This window comes from Amblyraja radiata, chromosome 28 (genome assembly GCF_010909765.2).
Source record: "Amblyraja radiata isolate CabotCenter1 chromosome 28, sAmbRad1.1.pri, whole genome shotgun sequence".
NCBI classification, from domain to species: domain Eukaryota; kingdom Metazoa; phylum Chordata; class Chondrichthyes; order Rajiformes; family Rajidae; genus Amblyraja; species Amblyraja radiata.
In genome coordinates, this window is record NC_045983.1 from 14,628,093 (window position 1) to 14,652,726 (window position 24,634).

At 46.5% G+C, this 24,634-nt stretch overlaps 1 protein-coding gene across 2 annotated transcripts; it reads left to right on the forward strand.

The window, feature by feature from the left end:
- Positions 1-575: 575 nt before the first annotated feature.
- pigs (phosphatidylinositol glycan anchor biosynthesis class S) lies at positions 576-23,152 on the forward strand. 2 transcript variants are annotated; one of them, XM_033045882.1, is made up of 11 exons: positions 576-633; positions 5,193-5,332; positions 6,419-6,533; positions 7,813-7,902; positions 8,425-8,751; positions 10,061-10,203; positions 10,894-11,008; positions 12,575-12,720; positions 18,613-18,713; positions 19,240-19,450; positions 22,539-23,152. In XM_033045882.1, the coding sequence occupies exons 1-11, from the start codon at positions 606-608 to the stop codon at positions 22,800-22,802; spliced, it is 1,680 nt and encodes a 559-aa protein (XP_032901773.1). In that variant the 5' UTR covers positions 576-605; the 3' UTR covers positions 22,803-23,152. The 2 variants fall into 2 exon arrangements, with proteins under 2 accessions (XP_032901773.1, XP_032901774.1); XM_033045883.1 differs by lacking the exon at positions 576-633 and adding an exon at positions 717-872.
- The last annotated feature ends 1,482 nt before the right edge of the window (positions 23,153-24,634 follow it).

The window sequence follows — 24,634 nt, forward strand, 5'->3', positions numbered from 1 at the left end:
TAGAATAGTGAAAGGCTTGGATAGAATGGATGTGGAGAGAATGTTTCCACTAGTGGGAGAGTCTAGGACTAGAGGTCGTGGCCTAAGCATTAAAGGACATTCCTTTAGGAAGGAGATGAGGTGACATTTCTTTAGTCAGAGGGTGGTGAATCTGTGGAATTCTTCGCCACAGAACGTTGTGGAGTCCATCAGTGGATATTTTTAAGGCAGAGATAGATTCTTGATTAGTGCAGGTGTCAGAGATGGGGAGAAGGAGGAGAATGGGCTTAGGAGGGAGAGATAGATCAGCCATCATTGAATGGTGGAGTAGCCTTGATGGGCCGAATGGCCTAATTTTAGTCCGATTCTCTATGATCTTGGAGACCTGGATGCTGAGGGTGATCGCCATGACGCATGCGCACTGTATCTTTGCTCACCGCCGCCAGAGGCGGCCACAGGCTCGATGCCGCCGAGACGCATGCGCAAGGCCAAGGGCTGGCGGTCCCGGACGTCCCGCCCCACTGGGTTGTGATTGGTTGCGAGTGGCGCAGGGAGGGGCGCGCTGATTGGCGCATCGTGGTGACAATGACACAGCGTTTCCGTTCCTGGGGAAAGCAGGAAGCAAGATGGCGGCGGCCGAGGCCGCGACGGAAGGTGCGGGAGTTAACATTGTGCGGGGGCCGAGGCTCGGGCGTTGTAGCCGGTTCCGGCTCCGGCTCCGGCTCCGGCTGCCGGTTGTGGTGGGCACCGAACGGGAGATTCTCTGCCGGGGGCGAAGCTCAGTAGTGGCGGCGAGGGACCCAGCCAGGGCCTGGAGTGTTGACACTGTCCACCCGCAGGGCTTGGTTCCTTAATCACCCCGGTAACCACATTCCTTCTAACCACCTTTCCTGGTAAGGATCCTTACCTTGCCATGGTCTGCCCTGTAGTACAGGGAAGGTGGTTGAATCCATTCCCCTCCATCCCCTTTATATGCATTTGTGTTGCTATAGGGAGCTATCGACTTAGATCCCGCAATCTCTCTATAATGAAGAGTCTTGCCATTAACTTTCTTCTTGTACACGGCTTCAAAGTACAAGTACAAAGTACAAACTATGATCTATCAGTTGCCAAACACATTAACTGACCTTTTCTTGATCATCGTTGCTGGCTTTGATTTGACCATTTGCATTCATTTGTTCTTTGTACCTCTTCATATCTCTAATTTTCCTCTCCTCTGACTCTCAGTCTGAAGAAGAGTCTCAACCCGAAACATCACCTATTCCTTTCCTCCGGTGATGCTGCTTGACCTGCTGAGTTATTCCAGAATGTTGTGTCTATATTCGGTGTAAACCAGCATCTGCAGTTCCTTCTTACACATAGGAAAGTACAGCATGGGAATAGGCCCTTAGGCGCACAATGTCGAGCCAGCGTGTGTTTGGATTAAATTCCATTCACCATTTCTGCGCCCCCTCCCCCCAACCCACACCTGTAACTGGACTACATCTTGCTGTATACTTTGACAGCCTTCCTCATTGTCTGCAACTCCACCGATTTTGGTGTAGTCTGCAAACTTATTAACCAATGCATCTGCAATTACATCCAAGTTGTGTATATGTATCACAAACAGCACGGGTCCCAAAACAGATCCTTAAGAAACACCATTGGTCACAGACCTCCAACCAGGATAACACTCTTCCACCACTGCTGCCTATCAATAAACTATCAAAAATACAGTTCTAAATCCAACCTATCAAATCACTGTGGATCCCATACATCTTGATCTTCTGACTTAGTGTATCACGATAGATGTTATCATTATGCCTTACAAAAATCCAGTTAGGCAACATCCACCGTCCTGTCCTCATCACTCGCCTTGGTCAGAACTTCAAATTAAAAATCAAGTTTGTAAGACATGACTTACCAGGGACAAAGCCATGCTGATTGTCGCTAATATCCTATTCTCTTCCAACTGAGAGTAAATATTATCTCAACGAATCATCTCCATTGCTTCCCTGAACATGAGGTCCACTGGTGTATAAATTCCTGGATTATCACTACTTCACAGCTGAATCAAAGGAGTAACATTCACCACTCTCCAGTCCTCCAGGACCTTGCCTGTGGAGAAAGAATACAAAGTTATTTGTTGGCTGCATAACCCTCTTTCCCAAAGGCAGTCACCCCTTTGTACTAATGTTTTTACCTATGTTGATGCTATTTGAGTTTAGTTTGTCATTTGGTGACCCCTCTTTGACCAACACTTTGTGCCACAAATTAGATGATGTTCTATTAGTCCCACAACTAATGATATTCTGTAATCCCTCTTCTGCTCTATGGATCTGAATTTCTCGTCATGGTAATCACTATCACTGGGCAAACCCTTCCTAGAGCAATGTTGCTGACAGCACGGAGATTTGCCCCTCTGTTCCTGCTGAACAGCAAAAATCCTTTTACATTAATCTTGCATGGATTTTTTAAAATTTCACCTCACAGACTTATCAACTCTACCCCTGTCCCCACCCTCCCCAGAATCTTCCACTAAAGGGACTATTTATTATAGTCAATTAACATACCAACCTGTATATCTTTGAGATATAGGAGGAAACCGGAGTACTTGGGAACAACTCACACAGTCACAAGGAGAACATACAAACTTCACACAGAGAGCAGTGCATTCAGGGTGGAGCCAGGTTGCTGGAAGGTGGCAGTTCTTCTCGCTGTAACCCTTGTGCCTCCCTGTTCTGCTGTACATTGTCAGGAGACTTCTTCTTAGGCCCCCTTCAGTCATGGCTGACCAAGGGTGTCTCCAGGGTGCTATTCCTTATATGGAGGACGCCTGTGCGTGACTTTGTTTAACGTGGGGAGACTGGTGCAGACAGCCACCCCACGGTCCTTGACAGATTTGGGTCAGGATCCAGTGGCATGGAGTCCAAGACGACCGGAGACCCTTTTCTGCTGCTGCTTTCATCCGCCTTCTCAGCCGTTGTGACACTCCACTAAGGTCAGCCATCGTTCTTCGCCTGTTCCACCATTGAGGTCTTGGTTGGATTGCTCTTTGTCAGAGACCTCCCCCCCGACCTTACCGCCATTGGTGGCCCTACCAGGAGCATAGCTCCAGACGGCATCGCTCTCAGGATTTCAGGTCCACACAAGCTACTTCACCACGACAAGGTGACAACCCTCAAAGACTATGTCTACTGATATAATCTTGCTCCCTCATTGTCATTCAGTAACACCACTATCTCATGCTGTTTGCTGGAGTAACTCAATCTAACAAAGGCCCTGAAAGAATATATTAGTTAATGGAAAACGCGTAAGATGAATAAATTATGACAATGTATTTTCCCACGGTTGCTTATTTTGTTTGTCTTTTCTCTGGACGACCCTTGATTTTGAAATGTTGGGCTCCTGGGTCCTTTGTGGTGTGAATTGAACTGTCAACAGCAGGAAGGTTGTGAGCACAGATTACAGGGTTGCATTTTAGCACTAAGTGTTGCTCTGGCTATAGTTGTAGATTGTTAAGAAAATATAATGCTATACATTGGAATTACAGAGAATTTGTGAATTATTACACTGTGATTCATAAACAGGCATAGTCCTAAAGTAGCAAATATTGTTTAGAGCTATCAAGGGCATAATTGTATCTTATTCTGGTCGCTTAACATAAGGAAAGAAGAGTTTATTTAGTTTATCATTGTCATGTGTAGCGAGGTACAGTGAAAATATTTTGTCGCGTGCTAACCAGTCAGCGGAAAGTCAATACATGATTACAGTTGAGTCATCCACAGTGTACAGATACATGATAAAGGAAATAACGTGAATAATGATTAATGCAAGATAAAGCCAGTAAAGTCAGATCAAAAATAGTCTGAGGTAGACAGTAGTTCAGGACTGCACCCAACTACTGTTGGTAGGGTGGTTCAGATATCTGATAACAGCTGGGAGGAAACTCTCCCTGAAACTGGAGGTGTGCGTTTTCGCACTCCAGAGAAGGCCTCCGGGAGTATGCAGGGCAGATTTAATCGAAGAGGAATTGAGATTTAAATTTTTTTTATAAATACTGCAAATCTGATATAAACAGAAAATGTTGGGTATGTTAGGCAGCACCTGTGAAGAGAAAAAACAGATGAAGAGCCATCGACTTGAACAGTTAGCATAGGAAGAAACTACAGATGCTGTTTTAAACCGAAGATAGACAAAAAACTGGAGTAGCTCAGCGGGTCGGACAGCACCTCTGGAGAAAAGGAATAGGTGATCTTTTGGGTCTCAACCCGAAACATCACCTAGTCTTTTTCTCCAGAGATGCTGTCTGACCCGCTGAGTTGCTCCGGCTTTTTGAGTCTATCTTCGACCTGAACTGTTAGTTCACTTTTTCCTATAATGGTCCCAGAGGTGAGGTATTTCAGCTGGAAGATTGGGATTGAAGCTGAGTTTGTCCTCCCTCGAGCAAAGACCGTGAATTGTAGTTGTTCTCATCCGCAGAGGGTTCGAGAGCCAGGGAGATGTAAGCATTTGGGCAGAAGCTGCACGGGAGGGACGGGGGGAATTTCTTTAAACTGAAGGAATAGTTTTGCTCTGAAATTCACTGTTGAAAGGAAATTGGATGGAACTTGAAAGCAGTCAAGTTGTTGGCGGAGTTGTTTGAGAATGGGATGAACAGAATTGCTCCACTAGAAGACTTGAGGAGCCAAATAACCACTACACGTACAGTAGCAACTGTCTTTCTATGGAGATACAAGGAACTGCAGATGCTGGAATCCCTAGCAAAACACAAAGTGCTGGAAGAACTCAGCGGGTCAGGCAGCACCTATGGATGGAATTGCTGGGTGATGTCTTGGGTCATGACCCTTCTATCATCCTCATCATGAATTTCAAAAGTACTTTGGGGAAACAAGGAGTTCTAGAGTTGTAGAGTTCTAGAGTTGTGGATCTTGTGGAACAAGGAGTTCTAGAGTTGTGGATCTTTTCCATCATATCAAGGATGGTGGGCAAAGGGGATGGATGGATTTCCAGGGATGGGGAAATGTGATGGAGAAAATATAATGGAGTTTTGTTCTTAGTGACTGCCTTGATCTGGGAATTGGAATCGGCAGGGGCGGGTGAGGCACTAGTTTATAGAGATTAATATGGTAGCATTTACTGTAATAGGACTTCTCCAAAAATCTTTATTGTGTTCAGTTGATGCTTTGCAACTGAGGTGCCCGCAACTCAAAAATCTATTTTTATTTGTTCAGAAATATACCGAGGAAAGCTATCCACCAGCTGTATCACTGTGCTGATGATACTGATTGGGCTGCCTCTCTGGTGGAAGACCACAGAGACCTATCGTGCCTCGCTGCCTTACAGCCAGATCAGCGAGCTAGACCTTCTCTTGGTAAGGGTTCATTATGTTGCTAGTGTCATGGACTTGTGCATCTGTCTGCATGTGCAGCTTTGCGGTAGCGCTGTGTTTAATGACAAATGCCTCATCTGTAGAGTGAGCCCCATAAGCTGTGCACCACAGGTATCGCCAATGTAGGTGAATCCAAGTAGGTCAGCCAGACTTAACATACTGGTGTCTGGGTTAGGAATTGAAAGGTAATAATAATAATAATACATTTTATTTGCGGGCGCCTTTCAAAGTCTCAAGGACACCTTACAGAAATTAATAAGAGAGAAAAAACATATAGTCGGAGTAAAATAAATAATAAGGACATCACCAATACACAAATTAAAGACAGAATTCGCTCCAAAGACAAGAAAATCAAAAACACAATGTGAAGAGAGAGTAGCGGCAGCTAAACCGCGCCAGCGTCCACTCTCCCTTCCGACAGCCATCTTGGACACAAACTAACATATTCACATTACACACAAAAAACATCCCCCCACAATGGTTACCACTGTGGGGGAAGGCACAATGTCCAGTCCCCATCCCCAGTTCTCCCAGAGTCAGGCCTATTGAGGCCTCCACAGTTGCCTCTACGGAGGCCCGATGTTCCTTGCCGTTCTGGCCGGGTGCTGTTGCTCCGGCGTCGGGAGAGTCCTCTCAGCGGTTGGGCCACCTGGAACGGCCGCTTCCAAACTGGGGACCGCGGCTTCCGAAGCTGACAAGGCCGCGCCGGTTTGGAGTGTAGTTTGGAGAAAGGTAGTGGAGAGAGTTTTGAACAGGAGTAGTGTATGCCTCGATAGTGTATAATAAGAATCATTTTCACATGGTAGGGGTGTCTTGGACATGGGGCATGGGTTTAAGGTGAGAGGGAGCAGATTTATAAGGATTGGAAGGGAATTTTTAACACTTGGTGGCGGCAAAGACTCTCAGAGCATTCAAGCAACCTTTAGACATGTACTTAAATCCTTGTGGCATAGAAAGCCACAAACTAATGTGGGTCAATGGGGTTAATTTAGGAAGGTGCAATTGGTGGCATAGAGTGTGTATATCTGCTGTACGATTGTATAACTGTGTTTTGATTGCTCCCTGTAGCTGGACATAAGTGTGCCAGTGGAGGTGGTCTTTGCGAAAGGCACACTGACAGCAGAGCAACAGAAAAAGCTGCTGCCACAGACCCAGTTCAGCCAGAGGCAGAATCAGCTGGATGGTGAGTGACTAGCCGGGTCGAGTCGAGTTCATTGTCACGTGCACAAGTATGGTCAGATACAGGGACAGTGAAGATAGACACAAAATGCTGCAGGAACTCAGCGGGTCAGGCAGCATCACTGGAGGAAAGGAATAGGTGACTGAGAGCTCTCAGTCTGAAGAAGGGTCTCGACCCAAAACGTCACCTATTCGTTTTCTTCAGAGATGCTGCCTGTCCCCCTGAGTTACACCAGTTTTTGTGTCTATCTTTGGTGTAAACCAGCATCTGCTTGTTTCTTTATACAGATACAATGATGCTTACAGATGAATCACATGCACATAGCCTCAGACAGGACACAAAATATGAATTGTAATTGGTGCCAATTACATATAAATTCCATAAGAGTGAAAGAAAAAAGACTGTAAAAAATAAAGGAAATAAATCCATAGTAGTGCAAGAGGTGGTCAGTCGTGTTCCATTGCTGAGAGGATTAGGGTTGTGCAGGTCTGTTCAAGAACCTGATAGTTGTAGGAACATAGTTGTTCTTGAAACTGGACTTCAGGCTTCTGTATCTCCTGCCCGATGGTAGCAGCGACCTGAGAGGGTAAGAGGACATGGCCTGGATGGTGGCGATCCTTGATCATAGTTGCTGCCTTCTTGAGGCAGCGCCTGATGTAGATGCTTTCGAGGCTGGGCGGGGGGGGGGGGGAGGGCTGTGCCCGTGATGGACTGGGCTGTGTCCACCGCCCTCTGTAGCCTCTTGTGTTCCTGTGCGTTGGAATTGCTCGGCCAGGCCATGATGCAACCAGTCAAGAACAGAAAACTGAATGCTGAATCCGAGACTGAGATCTTGCTCTCAGTTTGGTTTATTGTCACATGTACCGAGGTACAGTGAAAACCTTTGTTGCGCCCTCAACAAGGTTGGCCCTCAAACGTTTCTGTGTGTTACTGATGCTTGAACGAGCGAAACTGAACATTTACCAGCACCATTTCCAAGACTCATTCCGCCCCCAAGCAAGAGTGAATCGCCACCAGGCAGGTGGTGTTTTGACCAGTTAGTTGATCACGGTCAGATTGCTGGGCTCAGTGACCCAGACCTGCACCTGTCCTCCACTCTCCACTTGTTGACCACCTGCACCTGCATCAAGTCAGGCCAAGTTTAGCCACAGTTCTCTGTGTGGGCCATGAATCTGAGGAGCTTGCTGTCAGCAGTAGTATTACTGTTGTGTCTGTATCACCATCTGATCCTTGTACAAATTTGTTCCGTTCCATTTAATCCTTGTTCTGTCTTACCTTGCAGATAAAACAGGGTTCAAGTATCGGTACGAGAAGACGTACAGAGCTGTAACTGGGTTAGAGCAAGATGCCATAATGAGCAAAAATGTAGAAGGTACGGGTTCTTTGCCATGAATCTATTTTCCTTCTCTGACTGATGTTATAAACCTTAAATAGAATGAAACCTAAAAAGGTAAGAGCAGCAGTAGGTCATTCAGCGTTTGAACCTGCTCAGCGATTCAGTACAATTGTGGCTGCTTCTTCATTGAAGTGCCATATTCCCATGCTCTCCCAAATCTATCATTCAGATTATACCTTGTTTTCGGTTTATGTTTTTCATACAAAAATGTGTCCATATCGAGCTGTCTCTATCATGTGTATGCCTACTCGTTTAACTTTCCCAAATGGCCCTGATGCCTCCATTCGTCGTCCGTACAATCCCACCCAGTGTCTTCAGCAAACAGAATACGTGAGACCATAGGATGTAAAGGCAAGAAAAAGGCCATTCAGCCCTTTCAAGTCTCATTTGCTGTTCTCCTTAACAATGTTTTCCTGCCCTTCCACACATTCCTAGATTCCCTGAATGTAACCTCAGTTTTGCTGTATCCGAGCTGATTGTCCCCTCTTGTATTTTCAGAGGCAGTTGTCACTTTGTCCCAGGTTTACGAGAGTCCGGCGGGGTCGGTGGTGATATATGTGGTGCCTGCTGATTCCCAGCTTCTGCTGGACGAGGCCATGGTTTACATCGGGAAGCACCGGGCCAGCTTACTGCGCTCCCCTGTGACTGCGTCGCACAGTGTGGAGGACGTACTTCAGGACATCGACGACCGTGTGGAGGATATCATGCAGACCGTGTCCTTCACCGACGACATGGTGGCTGCGGCATTGTCCAGCCGCGTTCCCTCAGGGAGTTCCGGCACTGACAGCTTCACCACCAGTATTCCAGCGTTCAAATCCAGCCTCGGTGAGGACAGTGTGCTGTTTTCTTCCAATTGTTTGTCCCCACCTGCACTGAGGGTGTGCATTGTTACAGCTGCAAGCCATACTCCAGTGCTTTGCCCAAGAATCGAGGCAGTGGAGGCACGATTTCAACCTAATAACTCATAACCATGGAATCATGCTGTACCATGTTCATCACCATTGAAGCCTAAACTTGAATAGGCTGATATCATTAGGTTAAGCTGCAACTCCAATTAAACTGGGGATCGTCATTGCTGATTTTAATCCTCTCGGCTAACACTTCAAAACAACTTTGCTGAGACAACTTGTTGTGGTTGTACAAACCATTGGTCATATTGCACTTGGAGCATTGTGCAAAGTTCTGGTAACCACATGGAAGGAAGGTTGTAGTAGCAACAGAGAAGGCGCCGCAGAGATTCTCCAGGATGTGGCCTAGAATGGAGATCTGTAGGTATAAGGAGAGATTGGGTAGGCTAGGTTTATTCTCACTGGAACGTAGGAGGCTAATGGGTTATATAAAGACGTTCATAAAATGATGAAGAGCATAGACAGGATTGAGTGATATTTCTCAGGCTCGGGGAGTCTAGAACCAGAGGACACAAGGTTACGGTGAATGGGAGAGATTTAAAGGGGATCTGAGGGAGAGTTTTCACACAGAGGGTGGTGAATAGATGGAGCGAACTGGAGACTCCATCAAAGGAAGTGGTGGAGCCAATACTATTACAGTGTTTAAAAGGCATCTGGACAAATAGTTAGATGGGAAATGCCGAGAGGGATAAGGTCCTATTCTGGACAAGTGTAATGAGCATTGATATGCATGAGAGTCAGCGTGAACAAGCTGGGCCGAAGGGCCTGTTTATGCTCTGGATGATTCTGTGTTTGAAAGTAACTGCAAAGTGGTTAGGTACATGGTTACGCCCTGGTGTAAGAAACCAAGTACAGTTGTAGGTTCAAGCCTCAGTAAACCCCATCTCCCTCCACCCCACTCTGTTCTAATATTACACAAAGAACATCTTAAGAGGGGAGGAATCAGATGCTGTGCAAGACCAGCGCGGGGGGGGGGGGTCGGGCTGTTATCCTTGGGCTCATCTTACCGTAGGGGTCTGATGCATTCTATCTGTTAGGTATTTAGAGTGTGCTGCCCATAGTAAAGTAAACATGTTATTTAACTTTATCAATTACATTAATAATTACTATTTAAACAGTAACAGTCAGGTGCAGCAAGTGCCGTGATGGTCATTGGTTTGTCTGTATATTTATTTATTGGAGATCGCTTGAATTTCTGGGGGGGGGGGGTTTCTACCCTTTTTCAGGCTATGAAATCACCTTCAGTCTGTTGAATCCTGATCCCAAGTCCCACGATGTTTGCTGGAATATCAGGCGAGCTGTGGAGAATTACGTGCAGCCCTTCCTGGACAAGCTGTCCTTTGTTGCCAACTTTTCCGTGGACTCTCAGGTAGGACTGAGTTGGCTGCACCTCCTGTAACCCTGCATCAGGCAGTGTGGGGTTGGACACGTGCAGGACTGCAGTGGTGCCTGTCAGGAGTGGCAGGAGAAGAGGGAACGACGGCAAATCAACACCATAGATACCTTTTGATTGATATAATCATCCTCCCTCAGCCTCATATTGTCGCAAAGCACTTGGCAATCGATGAAGAGCAGACACAGTTGTAATAGAGGGAATTTGACAACCAGCCATCATCATTAAACAACAGTAAAATTAATAATCAGATCACTTCTTTTTGAAGAAGGGTCTTGACCTGAAACGTCAGTCTGAAGAAAACTCTCGACCCAAAGTCACCCATTCCTTCTCTCCAGATATGCTGAGTTTCTCCAGCTTTTTTTGTCTATCTTCACTTCTTTAACAGCTGTCCTCTGGGGCTACATAAGCAGTACAGATGATGATTATATCATGTGATAAGATCTTGTAATTCAGCACAATATTAGACTGCCATGTGCAGGGTTACTATCCTTCAACTGAAAGCACAATATCTAAGCCTTAGGATTACGTAGGAGTTGGGGAAATGAGATGGGCTTTTAAAGATAATCTCTCACTTCCATGGTCTTCAGTATGGTTACAAGATTTTCAGTTTTGTGTGCACTAAGGTATCCTGACTCTTTGTGACTCCTGCCCTTCCTTTTGCAGATACTGTATTATGCAGTTCTCGGCGTGACACCGCGCTTCGACAAGTCCTCGTCCAGCTTCTCATTGACTGAGGAGAGCTTACCCCATGTGATCAATCCAGTTGAAGCCAAACTCGGTAAGAATGTTAGTCTGCTCGCTCAATAAACTTAATGGACATAAGCATTTCAGTCTTCGCAGGCTGATCGGAATGAGCTAGTGCAAGGGAGCTGGAAGTGGATCTGGGAGCTGGATTCGGTACTAGCTTCAGATTAAATAGGCGCATGAAGAGGAGAAGTTGCCAGGCTCTGGGGAAACAACAAGCGAATCAGACTGATACAGTTTGTCAAAGAGGCGGTGACGTGAATGACCCGATCTTCAGATTCTCGTGTTATCAGTGTTTAATATTTACTTAATAATATTTTTTTCTTATTTTTAATTCCAGTTTTCCAGTATTTGATTGTTTGACTTTTTTACTCCAGTATTGGCTGAAGTTGTTTTAACCGCGATTGCAGCATGAATGAGATTAGCTCAGCCTCCATACGGTTTCATTCATTGTCAATCTCTGACGGGTTAAATAATGCCAGTTCCCATTGTGAACCCCTCCCTGAATCACTATTCTCCATCTCCTTAGTGAGCACAGAACTGTTTAGGAAAATGCTGGAAATTTTCAGCTGGTCAGGCGGTATTAGTGGGAAGAGAACCAGAGGCAACCTGGTAAACCTGTTCTTACACATGGCTGATGTCTTTGGTGAAATAAATTCTCTTGATTCTAGTTATTGGCACATTGACTGTAGTTGGAAAAGAATGGGTTGCGTGTGAGATGGTAATTTTTGAATGCTCAGTCTGCACATTGTTAATAAAACAAACAATCATCAGAAGGCAGATTATTATCTGAATGGTGTAAATTGGTAAAACGGGAGGTGCAACGAGACCTGATGTCCTTGTAGATCAGTCACTGAAAGTAAGCATGCAGGTACAGCAGGCAGTGAAGAAAGCTAATAGCATGTTGGCCTTCATGTTGAGAGGATTTGAGTTTAGGAGCAAGGAGCTTCTACTGCAGTTGTACAGGGCCCTGGTGAGACTGCACCTGGAGTATTGTGTGCAGTTTTGGTATCCTGATTTGAGGAAGGACATTATTGCTATTGAGGGAGTGCAGCAGGTTAATTCCCAGGATGGCGGGACTGACATATGATGAGAAATGGGTTGTATTCACTGGAATTTAGAAGGATAAGAGGGGTTTTTATAGAAACATAAAATTCTTAAGGGATTGGACAGACTAGATGCAGGAAAAATGTTTCTAATGTTGGGGGAGTCCAGAACCAGGGGTCACAGTTTCAGAATAAGGGGTAGGCCATTTAGGACTGAGACGAGGAAAAACATTTTCACCCAGAGAGCTGTGAATTTGTGGAATTCTCTGCCACAGAAGGTAGTGGAGGCCAATTCACTGGATGTTTTCAAGAGAGAGTTAGATTTAGCTCTTAGGGCTAATGGAATCAAGAGATAGCAGGAATGGGGTACTGATTTTAGATGATCAGCCATGATCATATTGCTGGCTCGAAGGGCCGAATGGCCTACTCTTGCACTTATTTTCTATGTTTCTATCTGGGATTTATACTGTGGGTCAAAATGATTGCAGGGGGGGCAGGGAGAAGCTGCCAGTGGACAAGAAGCCTGAATGACCCTTCTTTCTGTTTGTCGCCAGGGTCCAACGTTGCTTCATCCTATCCGGTTTTAAATTTTCTTCTGTACGTACCTGAATACTCTCACTCTCCTCTGTACATCCGTGACAGCAGTGGATCTCCCCTCGAATCCAACGCCTTTCACAGCTCCCGCTGGGGAGGAATCATGGTAAGTAGGAGAAATCGCTCTTAAATAAGAAATGCTAGCGGTTCTAGAACTACAAGCAAGTGGGGGTTTTATTCATATAATAGAGGGAGGGCGCCTGGCTCATTAAACCCATGCCGGCTCCCAAGCAGACTCATCTGCCCTGGCTCTGCACCCGAAGATGCAGCTTCAATGTAGTCTCACATTCTGGGTCACAAGGAGAGGTTTGTCCTGTGTTGTCCACACACCATAATCTCCTTAACCTTGTTTGAGCTCATCGTATTCCTGCTTCTGCTGGGTTTGGAGAATTACGGAACCCACAAAAAAGGTAGGAGGAGGCTGCTCCACAAACCCTCAGTAAAACATCCAGCTTCCCGGGTTCTCTCTGACGGGTGGTCATTCAGGTTAAGTTTGTTTGTTGCCCCGTGCATGAATGTGGCGAGTAACAGGCGCAATGGAAATCTTACTTGCATCCGCATCACAGGCACATGGACGCACACACACACACACACACACACACACACACACACACACATACAAAAACAAATTATACATAACTTATACAGAATATTCAAAAAGGAAGAATACTTGTGCAAAAAAAAGAGATTAATGCAAAAACACAATTAGAAATAAGACAGGTCGATGCTATTTCAAGAGGAGAGTCGCAGTGTCGAGGTTGGATTAGATCATCTTCTCCAGAGATTAAGAACTCCTCTGGAAAAATTATTTCTTTCCCACCATGGTGATCAAAACCAGGCTCTCAGTTGCAAGATCATGTCCCACCTCCTTTCTCTACGAAGTTAGAGAACAGTGAACGGGAGCAGGAGTCGGCTGTAGGATCCCTTCTGGCCTGTCCCCACATTTGTACGGGCACCTCTGATCTGGGGTTGGCTTGGCTCCATTTTATTGCATGTTCTCCAGAACTAGTGGCTCCCTCGTAAACCCAAAAACCTGTCCATTTTCATGTCGCAAAGTTCCTTACATCCTCAAACAACGCAAATGAATGCGCCCCTTTAGTGAAGCAATAGTGACTGTGTTTATAACCGCATTGTAAGTCTTACGCTGGCAGCATTTACCCAATGACAGATGGCAAGCTCATTTTTCTATAACTTCCAACCTTTGTGCTTCCCTCATTTCTTCAATAGGGATGTTACATCTGCAGCCACAGCACGGCACTTATTCGGTCCCCTTTTGCTACTGTCAGAGTCGATCAGCTCTCACCATGGAAAGCCACCTGACACCTAACCTAGTTATACACTTGTCTGCTCATTATCCCGAACCTAAGACAGCTCCGCTGCAGATGGTCTGGATGGCTAGTCCATTCATACGTACTTCAGTTCAATCTCCACAATTTATCTTTTCAGAATGAAAAGCAATGGCTTCTGAAATCTACGCTGATCATTAACAGTCTCTAAACTACTGGTCATTGCTCTGTTTTTTTAAGAGACACTGAATTATTTATCCCCTCCCACTCCTTCCTGTCTGCAGTGAGCTTCCCATCTCTTCCCGCAGTTCACAATAGCTTGTCACAGAGTGAGCATTTAACCCTGGACTTTTGTGTGTGGGCGATGCCTTCACCCACTGCACCATCTGAGGATATAACCTCTGAGTGTAGACTGAACATTTCGCCCTGTGGTTCTCTCCAGGTGCTCTGGTGTCCTCCCACATCCCAGAGATGTGCAGGTTTATAGGTTAATTGGCCTCTGTAAATTGCCCCTAATATGTAGGGAGTGGAAGCGAAAGTGGGATAACATGGGGCTAATGTAAATAGGTGAACGATGGTCGGAGTGGACTCGATGGGCTGAAGGGACTATTTCCACGCTGTAAACTACAACTCTTCATTGCCAGCAACATCCATTTTGGGCTGCAGCCGTCTCTGGCAACTGCTTTAATGTGGTTATGTACTCTAATGGTGCCGTTGGTGAAGACACCACCCCACACCACAACTGCCCAGGGTAAAATTCCCTGAAGATGGTGGCTAGTATTCCTACTGACAGCACTGGGGCAAAGCATTTGTTGCAGGGACACCATTTCCTCAGCCCCTTGGATTGTAACCTTGAAGCAGCAGCAGCAGCACCTGTGGCTGGTTGTTCTAGCAACAGTGGCCATAGCAACAGTGCTCCCTCAGCCTCTCCCCTGCACCCGTCTGTGTGCATCACAGCTGAAAATAGCACACATTTTAATTTCCTGTTTTTCCAAGGAGACTCCACGTAGGCAAAATCCATAAATCCAGGGTGATTGCTGCTTCCGACATTTAATCTCTGAATTTGTAACCAACAGCATTGATAACAAAAGTGGATGTGTACATTTCCTGCCCTATTATTACAAGCTGCACCAAAATAAGTAACTCTAAAAATGTCCCGTTACATTTTGTTTTAAATGAATGGTGTCAGAGAAAATTATTCTAACAAGCACTCTTGCTCATTTGGCCTGCCCGTGTGTATTTGACACCCTCGCTCTGATGAAGGCTGTGTGCCTCTTGTGTTGCCTCTGTAACCCTTTATTGATCAACCTGTAATCTTTCATTCCTTATCAATAGTCTATTTTATTGCTGATTTAACAATATTCTTCTGCCACTGTCATTTGAGAAAGACATAACATCCTCTGAAAGGGGTTTAAAAAAAAAAAATATGGCTCAAATTAATTGGATAGTTATTAATTCAATAGATTATTTATTAATTTGATAGATAATAGTTAAAACTCCAATTAATGGGTGGGATTAATTGGATAGTTCGGCCAAAGAACTGCATGACTATACTGACCCACATCTGCTCTTGGTCGGCATGGCCAAGTTGGGCAGAAGGGCCTGTTTCCGTGCAGTACTACTCAATAATTCATTTGTATCAGAAACTGAAAGCCCTGACTGTTAACACAAGCATTAACTTTGTGTCTCAGGTCTCCAATAAATGAGCTCTTATTCTTTACAAACCAGAGTAATGGATTTAGAATCTGTAGAAACGGGGGAACAAGATCTGTAGAAACAGGGAACAAGAAGATGCTGGTTTACTAAAAAAACACACAAAGATGCTGAAGTAGGTCAGCATGTCGGGCAACATCTCTGGAGGACATGGATGGGTGACGTTTCGGGTTGGGACCCTCCTTTGTCCTCGTCGGTCTGGTTGTGGCAGGTGTTTCGGAGAGAATGGTGGAGGTCAGACTGGAAGCCATTGTAGCAACGGTCAGCCCATTGAAAGCACCATGTGAGGATAGACACAACATGCTGGAGTAACTCAGCGGGTCAGGCAGTGGTTGCTTCACTTTGGAGACTGGTCGGAGAAATATTAACAGACTGAGTGAACAGAACACTAATACCACAAAGCATGGTTTTACAGTAATTGAAAGTTACCTCTGCCCAGAATCAGGGTGCAACAAGGGCCCGGTTAATCTTGTGTGCCAGTGTGTGGAAGGGGGCGTTAAGGCCAGCAGAATGTTTGAACTGGTGAAAGGCAGCTAGATTTCCATGGCGTGTTTTAGCCCAGCGCACTCTAGGCTCAGTGTAATACTTCCTTGAAGCAACGTCATCTTTGTACTGTATGGGTCGGTGCAGCCGCCGTGCACAGAAAGATCCCACAAAACAACAAAGTGATAGCGACCAAATGGACCTCTTTGTGTTGAGGGTTAGATGGTAGCCAGAATTGGGAATGAGATCATTGACAAGGGAGTGGGAGGGAGAGGGTGGCAGGTGGGGGCATCCAAAATGTCCTTACTTCCTCAGATATTTGCAGAGTTACAAATATCTGAAAATAAGGTGCTCATTCATAAAATGCACAATGTTAATTAAATTGAATGTACATTGTGTTATACTGATGGAACCATTTTTGTCAGCATCAGCTGCTGTACAGTGGCAAGCACTCTATATTTAAACATTCGGCATTGCCACACTATTCAAGTGCATCAAGTCCATGTCAGGTCACAGAGTGCTCCCATTCTCCCTGCTAATTTCCCCAGCTCCTATTCATTCTCTGCACATTCCCTTTAATCCTGCCAGCCACACAACACCAAGGGTAACTTAAAACGATCAATGAACCCACTGATCTTCACAGTTTGTAGGATGTGGGGCGGTGGGGGAAGCGGAGTACCCAGAGGAAACCCACGCGGTCACATAGACTAGCAATGTTACAAAATTTTGAGATTTTAAAAATCAAGTCTGTAATTTATCCCATCAGATAAAGCATAAAAATAAGTTTAATTTGACATCTAATTCACTTTCATATCTCAAGTATTTAAAAAGTTATGGCCATTTTCATACTCGGAAATGAGCATCTTGTTCCCTATTGATTTTCTATGGACATAACAAAAAAGTTGTGATCGTGAACAGTCAAAAGCCCATAACTTTCTTAAAAATTAAGAGAACTGAATGAAATTTTCAGTTATCATAGATTGAAGCATTCTGAAACAAATATAAAATAATCTTACTTGGATGACCTGAAATTAAAGCATATAATTAGTTAGTTACCTAATTGTAGCTAATTTCAGACTTCAATTACTAGATCTAAACATCTATCCATTTCTTAATAAATGATTAACATTTTTAAATAGCCTAAATGTCCAAATAATATTCACAAATAATTCACAATAAAACATGATTTTTAAATCTCATTTACATTAATTTATAGGCCAAATGGAAGGAATTTAGTGTTTAATTGCTGTAAATAAATGCCCATTTAAATCAGCTTTCCAGTGGGTCCCTGTGGAACGCGCTGGTTTAGAACGTTCACATTGCGGTAGATTTGTGCCCCAAATGCCGAGAAAAATACTGCGCGATATAATGGGCCCAAATTGAGCTACTCGCAATATTAAACTTTGTATAAAGGGATCTTTAGAAGCCCTTTTTAATGTAAAAATATACAACCTAACTTCTGCTATTTGCTTTATGAGACCCTGCGGTTGCTGACGGTCGCGGGTTTAGAGATTGATTTTTAAACTACTATAACTATTATTCAAGGCCTTTAAACCTAATAATAGCTTTTGCGACGGGGTCTTCCAGCGATTTTTCATTAATAATTAACTAGGCTGAACATTTTCGATTGGAACAGCTTAGAGAAAATCGCGTTTCAAACCCGCCCCCTCTAAACGGCGCCAAAATCGCGCACACCCTCAGCAGCAGATCTTCAACGACGCTTCAGGTAGGCTTTGCAACATACCTACTTGTCAAGGATGCATTCAACGCCTGCGGAGCCCAGCGGTCCCGGAGCTCCTCGTGGACAGGGCGTATTCCCTTTCTAACCCCACCCGGGCACGGACGTAACCCTGGAAAAGGGTTCATGCAGCCGGCTCGGGCGAAGCCCTCCACCGCCTGGCACCGTGACTCACGGATGGCCGCATTGCTGCACTGTTGGAGGGACACTGCTGAGGGAGCGCTGCAGTGCTGAGGGTTCACTGCACTGTTGCAGGGGCGGTGCTGAGGGAGAGGGATAGTGCTGAGGTTAGGGAAGGTGCTGAAGGTTGTGCTGCACTGATGCAGGGGCAGTGCTGAGGGAGTGTTGCAGTGAGGGAGCATCATGCTGTGGGAAGGGCGGTGGGGGAGCGCCGCACTGTGGGAGGGGCAGTGATGGGGCGCTGCGATGTGGGGGTGGGGGGGTGAGAGTGCCACACTCTTGAATGTCCTCTATCCAACAAGATGTTAAACAACAGGTATAACTTCACTCTCCCGGCATCACTTAATAAATGTGTTATTGCTATCTTGAGAGTTTGTGTTACACAGACAGGTTGCCATGTTTCCTTTATGTTAGTGACTGCGCCTCAATAGCTCTTCATTGTTGCAGAGACTATAAAGGATGTTATAAATACATGTTCTATACATTATGCATAGTGTTTAACCATATCAGCCATGTAATACAAATCTCTAAGTGTGCTCCTGTTTCCCAATACACGGTTGAGATGTTCACTCTTACGTTGAACCTGTTTCCTGGTCAGATTTACAACGTGGACCACAAACAGACCAACGAGACGCTTTTCCCAGTCTCCGTTCAGGTGGACATGGCTCGTGTGATGGAGGTGTTCCTGCCTCAGATGCGGTAAGGAAAAGTAGGAATGAAGCACAGATCACAGCAGAGGAGAGGGTGACCCTGTTGAAATGCTCAAAATCCGTGTGGAGTCTGGCAGGGAAGAGATTCCCCTGGCTGGGAAATGCCGACTCAGGGGTCAGCCTCCAAATAAGGGCTCATCTGTAAGGAGCTGAGAAGAGGAGACTTTGGAGTTGTTTGCCATGGGGGCTGAGTCAGAGTACTTTTAGGATGTGGGTAGATAGATAGTATTTTTAATATTAAGGGTTAGTACATGAGAGTTAAGCTGAGTAGAACATCAGCCGGGAATCGTTTTAAATAGCAGAGGAGAAATGAGGGGCGCTTCTCCCTCCCTCCCGTCTCCCCTCTCTCCCCACCTTCATTCCGTCCCCACCTTTCTTCCCTCCCCCCTCCCGCGTCCACCTCCCCCCGCGACCCCCTCCCCCTCAGGTCTTCCTCCCCACGCTCCCCTCTCTCCCCCATCTCTCCATCTCCGGTGCACACTCCCATTCCTGCTCTTGTCCCTTCCCACTGCTAGGTTGTTGATGGGCATACAGAAGGTGCAGCACCTTCCCGAGACCCTCATCCAAAGCCCGGGGAACATGGTGGTGACGGACTGGGAGATGGACCGGCTCTTGTGGGTGAGGACAGTGGAGAACATTGCCACGGCCACCAACACGCTCACCTCCCTGGCACAGCTCATCGATGAAATTGGCAACATCGTGATCAACGACAACATCGCCTCTGAGGTGGGTTTAGCTGCTCTCTTTCTTCCTCATGTATGTGGCTGTGTGTTGGAGTGCGGTTGTAAAGGTGTCCCACTACCTTGCCTGTCTCTCCCACCCACACCAGGTTCCTGCGATTGTCAATGGGTGGAGACAGATCCCCTGGCAGATCACAGGACCGTGGGTGGCGCGATGGGGCAGCAGTATAGTTGCTCCCTCACAGTGCCAGAGACCTGGATTCAATCCTGACTATGGGCGCGGTCTATATGGAGTTTGTACATTCTCCCTGTGACCACGTGGGCTTTCTCCGGGTACTCCAGTTTCCTCACACACTCCAAAGACGTACGGCTTTGTAGGTTAATTGGCTTTGATAAAATTGTAAATTGTCCTTATTGTGTAGGATAGTACGGGTCGGTGCAGACTCGGCGGGCTGAAGGGCCTGTTTCCACGCTGTCTCTCGGAAAACTAAAGATGATCTCTTCCCGAGAGAGCTAAGGCGATCGATTTTCTGCTCCTGCTTTAACCCGGGATCAGCATCCCAGGTGTGGTGTGGGAATGTGGTTGGCTTGTGGGTGGACGAGAATGGGGTTGTCAATAGACAATAGACAATAGGTGCAGGAGTAGGCCCTTCGAGCCAGCACCGCCATTCAATGTGATCATGGCTGATCATCCCCAATCAGTACCCCGTTCCTGCCTTCTCCCCATATCCCCTGACTCTGCTATTTTTAAGAGCCTTATCTAGCTCTCGCTTGAAAGCATCCAGAGAACCGGCCTCCACCGCCCTCTGAGGCAGAGAATTCAACAGACAAAGAATGGGAGAATGAGGGGATTTGCTCAACTAACGAAGGCAATGTTGTTGCAGAAGAGATGGCAATCTAAAATACTCAAAATAACAAGAGGGGAGAGCATGTTCATTCCAGGGATCTGGAATACGCTGAGTGCTGGAGAAACTCAGCGCGTCAGGCTGCGTCTGTGGAGGGTCAGGACCCTTCTTCAGACTGTTGATCAATATTCATGATCAGCCGTTCCTTGTGTCTCCATCTGGAATACGCTGCAGGAAAGGCTGGTGCAATCGGACTGAAGAACGATCACAGGGTCATTGTCACCCAGCAAAGAACCAGGACCTTCAACCCAACTTGGCCATGTCGACCAAAATGTCCCATTTACACTAGTCCACACTTGCCCGCCTGTGGCCCATATCCCTCTTAACCCAGCCTATGCATGTACCTGTCCAAATCTTGTCATAGTACCTGCCGCAACTACGTCCTCTGGCAGCTTGTTTCATGTACCCACCTCTGAGTGATAAAGTTGCCCCTTGGGTTCATATTAAATGTCTCCCCTCTCACCTTAAATCTATGTCCTCTGCTTCTTGATTCCCCTACTCTGTGCTTTCATCCTATCTATTCCCCTCATGATTGTATACACATCTATAACATCATCCCTCATCCTCCTGCACTCCTAGGAATAAAGTCCTAACTTGCCCAATCACTTCTTGTAGCTCAGGCCCTCAAGTCCTGGCAACCACCCTTGTTAAGTCTTCTCTGCACTCTTCCAGCTTAACAACATCCTTCCCAAACCAGGGTGACCACAACTGAACACAATACTCCAAATGCGGATTCACCAATAACATCCAACTTCTATATTCAGTACTCTAACTGATGAAAGCCCATCTACCTGTGACACCTCTTTCAAGGAATTATATACCTGCACTCCTAGATCCTCTGCTCTACAACATTCCCCAGGGCCCTGTCATTCACTTTGAAGGTCCTACACTCGTTTGACTTCCCAAAAATACATTAAACTCCTTTAACCCTTCCTCAGCCCACTTGCCCAATTGATCAAGATCCTGCTGTAATTTTTTACAACCATCTTTGCTATCTACGATGCCACTCACTTTTGTGTCATCTGCAAACTTACGAATCATGTCTTGTACGTTATCCTCCAAATAGTTGATATGAACCACAAACAAAAATGGGCCCAGCACTGATGCCTGAGGCACACCACTAACCACCTTCCATCAACCTTCCATCATCATCCTCTGTTATTTCCTAAGAAGCCAATTCTCTATCCGGTCACTCGCTCTCCCTAGATCTCAAGGTCTCAAGATCCCTTTGGGCCAAAAATCTGAATCCCTGACCCCTGCACCAACTCCTCAGCCACGCATTCATCTGTCTATCTTCCTGTTCCCATCCTCATTAGCACGTGCCACTAGAAGTAATCCAGAGATGACTAGCTTGGAGGTCCTACTGTTGCCTAACCACCTATATTCCTTTTGTAGGGCCTTGTCCCTTTTCCTATCTATGTCATTTGTGCCAACATCCTGGATTCTATCTCCCGTCTGCCCCCCTAACGATTGAGTCTCCTACCACAATGGCTCTGCCTGACATTATCCTTCCCCGCCGTGCCTCAGAGCCAGGCTCAGTGCCGAAGGCCAGACTGCTACAGTTGCTTATCCCTGATGGGTCACAACCCCCTAATAGTATCTAAAACGCGTTACCTGCTTTGAAGAGAAATGGCCCCAGGGTCACCTGCTCTCTCTGCCTACTCCCTTTCCTCATGGTCACCCACCTACCCTCTTCCTGTACCTTAGGTGTGACCACATCACTATAACTCCTATGCATGAAGCTCTCATTCTCCTGGATGATCCTGAGGTCGTCCAGCCACAGCTCCAGTTCCAGGGCGAGGTCTTTAAGGAGCTGCACCTGGACACACCTCCCACAGGTGTAGTCATCAGGGACACCAGCCGTTTCCCTGACTGCCTACATCCTGCAAGAGGAATGTTGCGCCATCCTACCTGCCATCACTCCTGCACTAACACCAATGGCAGCATGGTGGTGCTGCATGGTGGTGCAGCGGTAGAGTTGCCACCTTACAGCACCAGAGACCCGGGTTCAATCCTGATTACGGATGCTGTCTGTACGGGGTTTGTACGTTCTCCCTGTGACCGTGTGGGTTTTCTCTGGGAGCTCCAGTTTCCTCCCACACAGGGAGCTTTGTACAGATTCATGGTTTCATTCTGTAGTCCACTGAAAGCCAGTTGCATGTTTACTCCGTGTTAGCACTTGAGCTTTGTCTCCTCGGGTAATGCTTGTCTCTCTCCCTGTAACTGCAGGTGTACAGAGCCGTGGCTTCCGTTCAGCTGTCACTGGAGGAGCTGGAGGCTGGGAGGCTCCTGCTCGCCTTCCAAGCCAGCAAAGACGCCATCACCTCGTCGGAGAAAGCCTTCTTCGACCCATCGCTCCTCCACCTCCTGTACTTCCCGGACGATCAGAAGTTTGCCATTTACATCCCCTTGTTCCTCCCCGTGTGTGTCCCCATCGTGCTGTCCTTGCTGAAGTCAGGGAAGGACCTGAAGTGGAGGCGGAAGGTGGATTGAGGAGGATGCACTCTGAGGGTGTTCCTCACAGAATTATGGAAGAATGGTGAATGATAGTGGTGAAAGGGTTTGATAGATTTTAATTTATTGGGAGGGTGTCCCCTCTCCTGAATGCAATGGAATCATGCTGGACTAGACTGCATGCAGCTTTCCGTTAACTGAGGCATGCTCTTCACTAGACGGGTGGGCTACTGAACTGCAGCAAGTGCCACCACCAAATTAGATGTTGTAAGCTCAATCTGTACAGTTCCCTCTCCCTCAAAGCACAGCCAAAGGTCAAGGCTCGGTGCAGTCATGTCAGGCACGTGAAACAGGGCCAGGAGTGTCCGAATAAACTGGACTCCCTCTGCCTTGTGTGTTGTGTGGTACTGGAGTCTTCTGCTCCCATTGGCCAGCAGGCTGCTAAACCTGGCCTTCTGTGGTGTTGGCACTGAACCAAACTAATGTCGAGAGCTGTGGCAGTGCTTGGACTGTATGTACAGCAGACAGAAGCCCAGCATCCTGCTGTAAATGCCGTGCTATACTGGGGACAGAGGTCTGCTAAGTATCACAACTTGCGGTCCTCATACCCTTTGCCAACATGGCTGGTGCATGAGTTCGTGTTGGCAACTGTCACCTTCACTTCTAGTCGACTCTTTCTTCCACCCTTGTCTCTCTCTCCCCTCCCTCTGTTACTTTCTTCTGTTCATCCATCCCATCTCAGATAGACTCAAAATGGTGGAGTAACTCAGCAGTACAGGCAGCATCTCTGGAGAGAAGGAATGGGTGGTGTTTCGGGTCAAGACCCATTCCTTCTCTCCAGAGATGCTACCTGTCCCGCTGAGTAACTCCAGCATTTTGTGTCTGTCTGTGGTGTATAACCAGCATCTGCAGTTCCTTCCTACACATCCCAACTCGTCCTCTTGCTGCTGAGCCACTTGTTCTACTTCCCCTGCCTTCTCTCCCCCTCCGCCTGTCTCCTCCTCGCTTCCTCAGTCTTCACCCTTTGTCCGCAATTGTCCAACTCCCCGATGTGAGCTCTTTAATTAAGTGGAGCTGCTCTGTAGTAAATGTTATGTTTTACCTTGTAAATACTACCTTGTATTGCTGTGTTTAATCAGCCCATTATTAATGCACTCCTGCTGTATGGGGTAGCTTTGTAGACTCGAGCACAATAATTAGTTTATAATGACGGAGCTGTTAATTAAGATTTATGAAGCGGCGTTCTCATGTTGTCCTGGCACAATGACCTTGTTGGAATTTTATTTGCAGCGTTGCTGTCCTGGTGCAGTGGGAGGTGTAGGGGCTGTGGGAAGTGTGCACAGGGCCATCACTGGACTGCATCCCAGTCTGAGGCACGTTTCCCAGCAGCTTCAGGGAGCTGGCTATGTTCAAAATGTGCCGATTTGTCCAGTCTGATCAAAGTTTATAAAATAACCAAAGGACTAAATTGTGTTGAGGTAGACCAGGTTATTTGAGCCGGGAGCTGAGCATTGACTACAAATAAAGACGGGTCCATTTGGCCCATCTTACATGCTGTTGAATCATCATGTTCTTTCCCTGGGGCGATAGTGGATGTGCTGGATCCCTGAATTCCTGAAGGTGGGTTATTTCTGACCCGGGTGACGTGTCCCTGCAATGTAGGTTGAGAACCAGAATGATTTATCCTTGATTACGATACATCGGGGAAGGGGTGGAGGGTGGGAGTGATTGGCAGGAAGGAACATCACATATTGTATTCCCCAAATGCATGGGGAATTCTGGACTGGGATTTCTCACCTTGGGTGGCACAGTGGGTGGTAGAACTGCAGTCTCACAGCACCAGAGACCCATGATCAACCTGGACCTCAGGT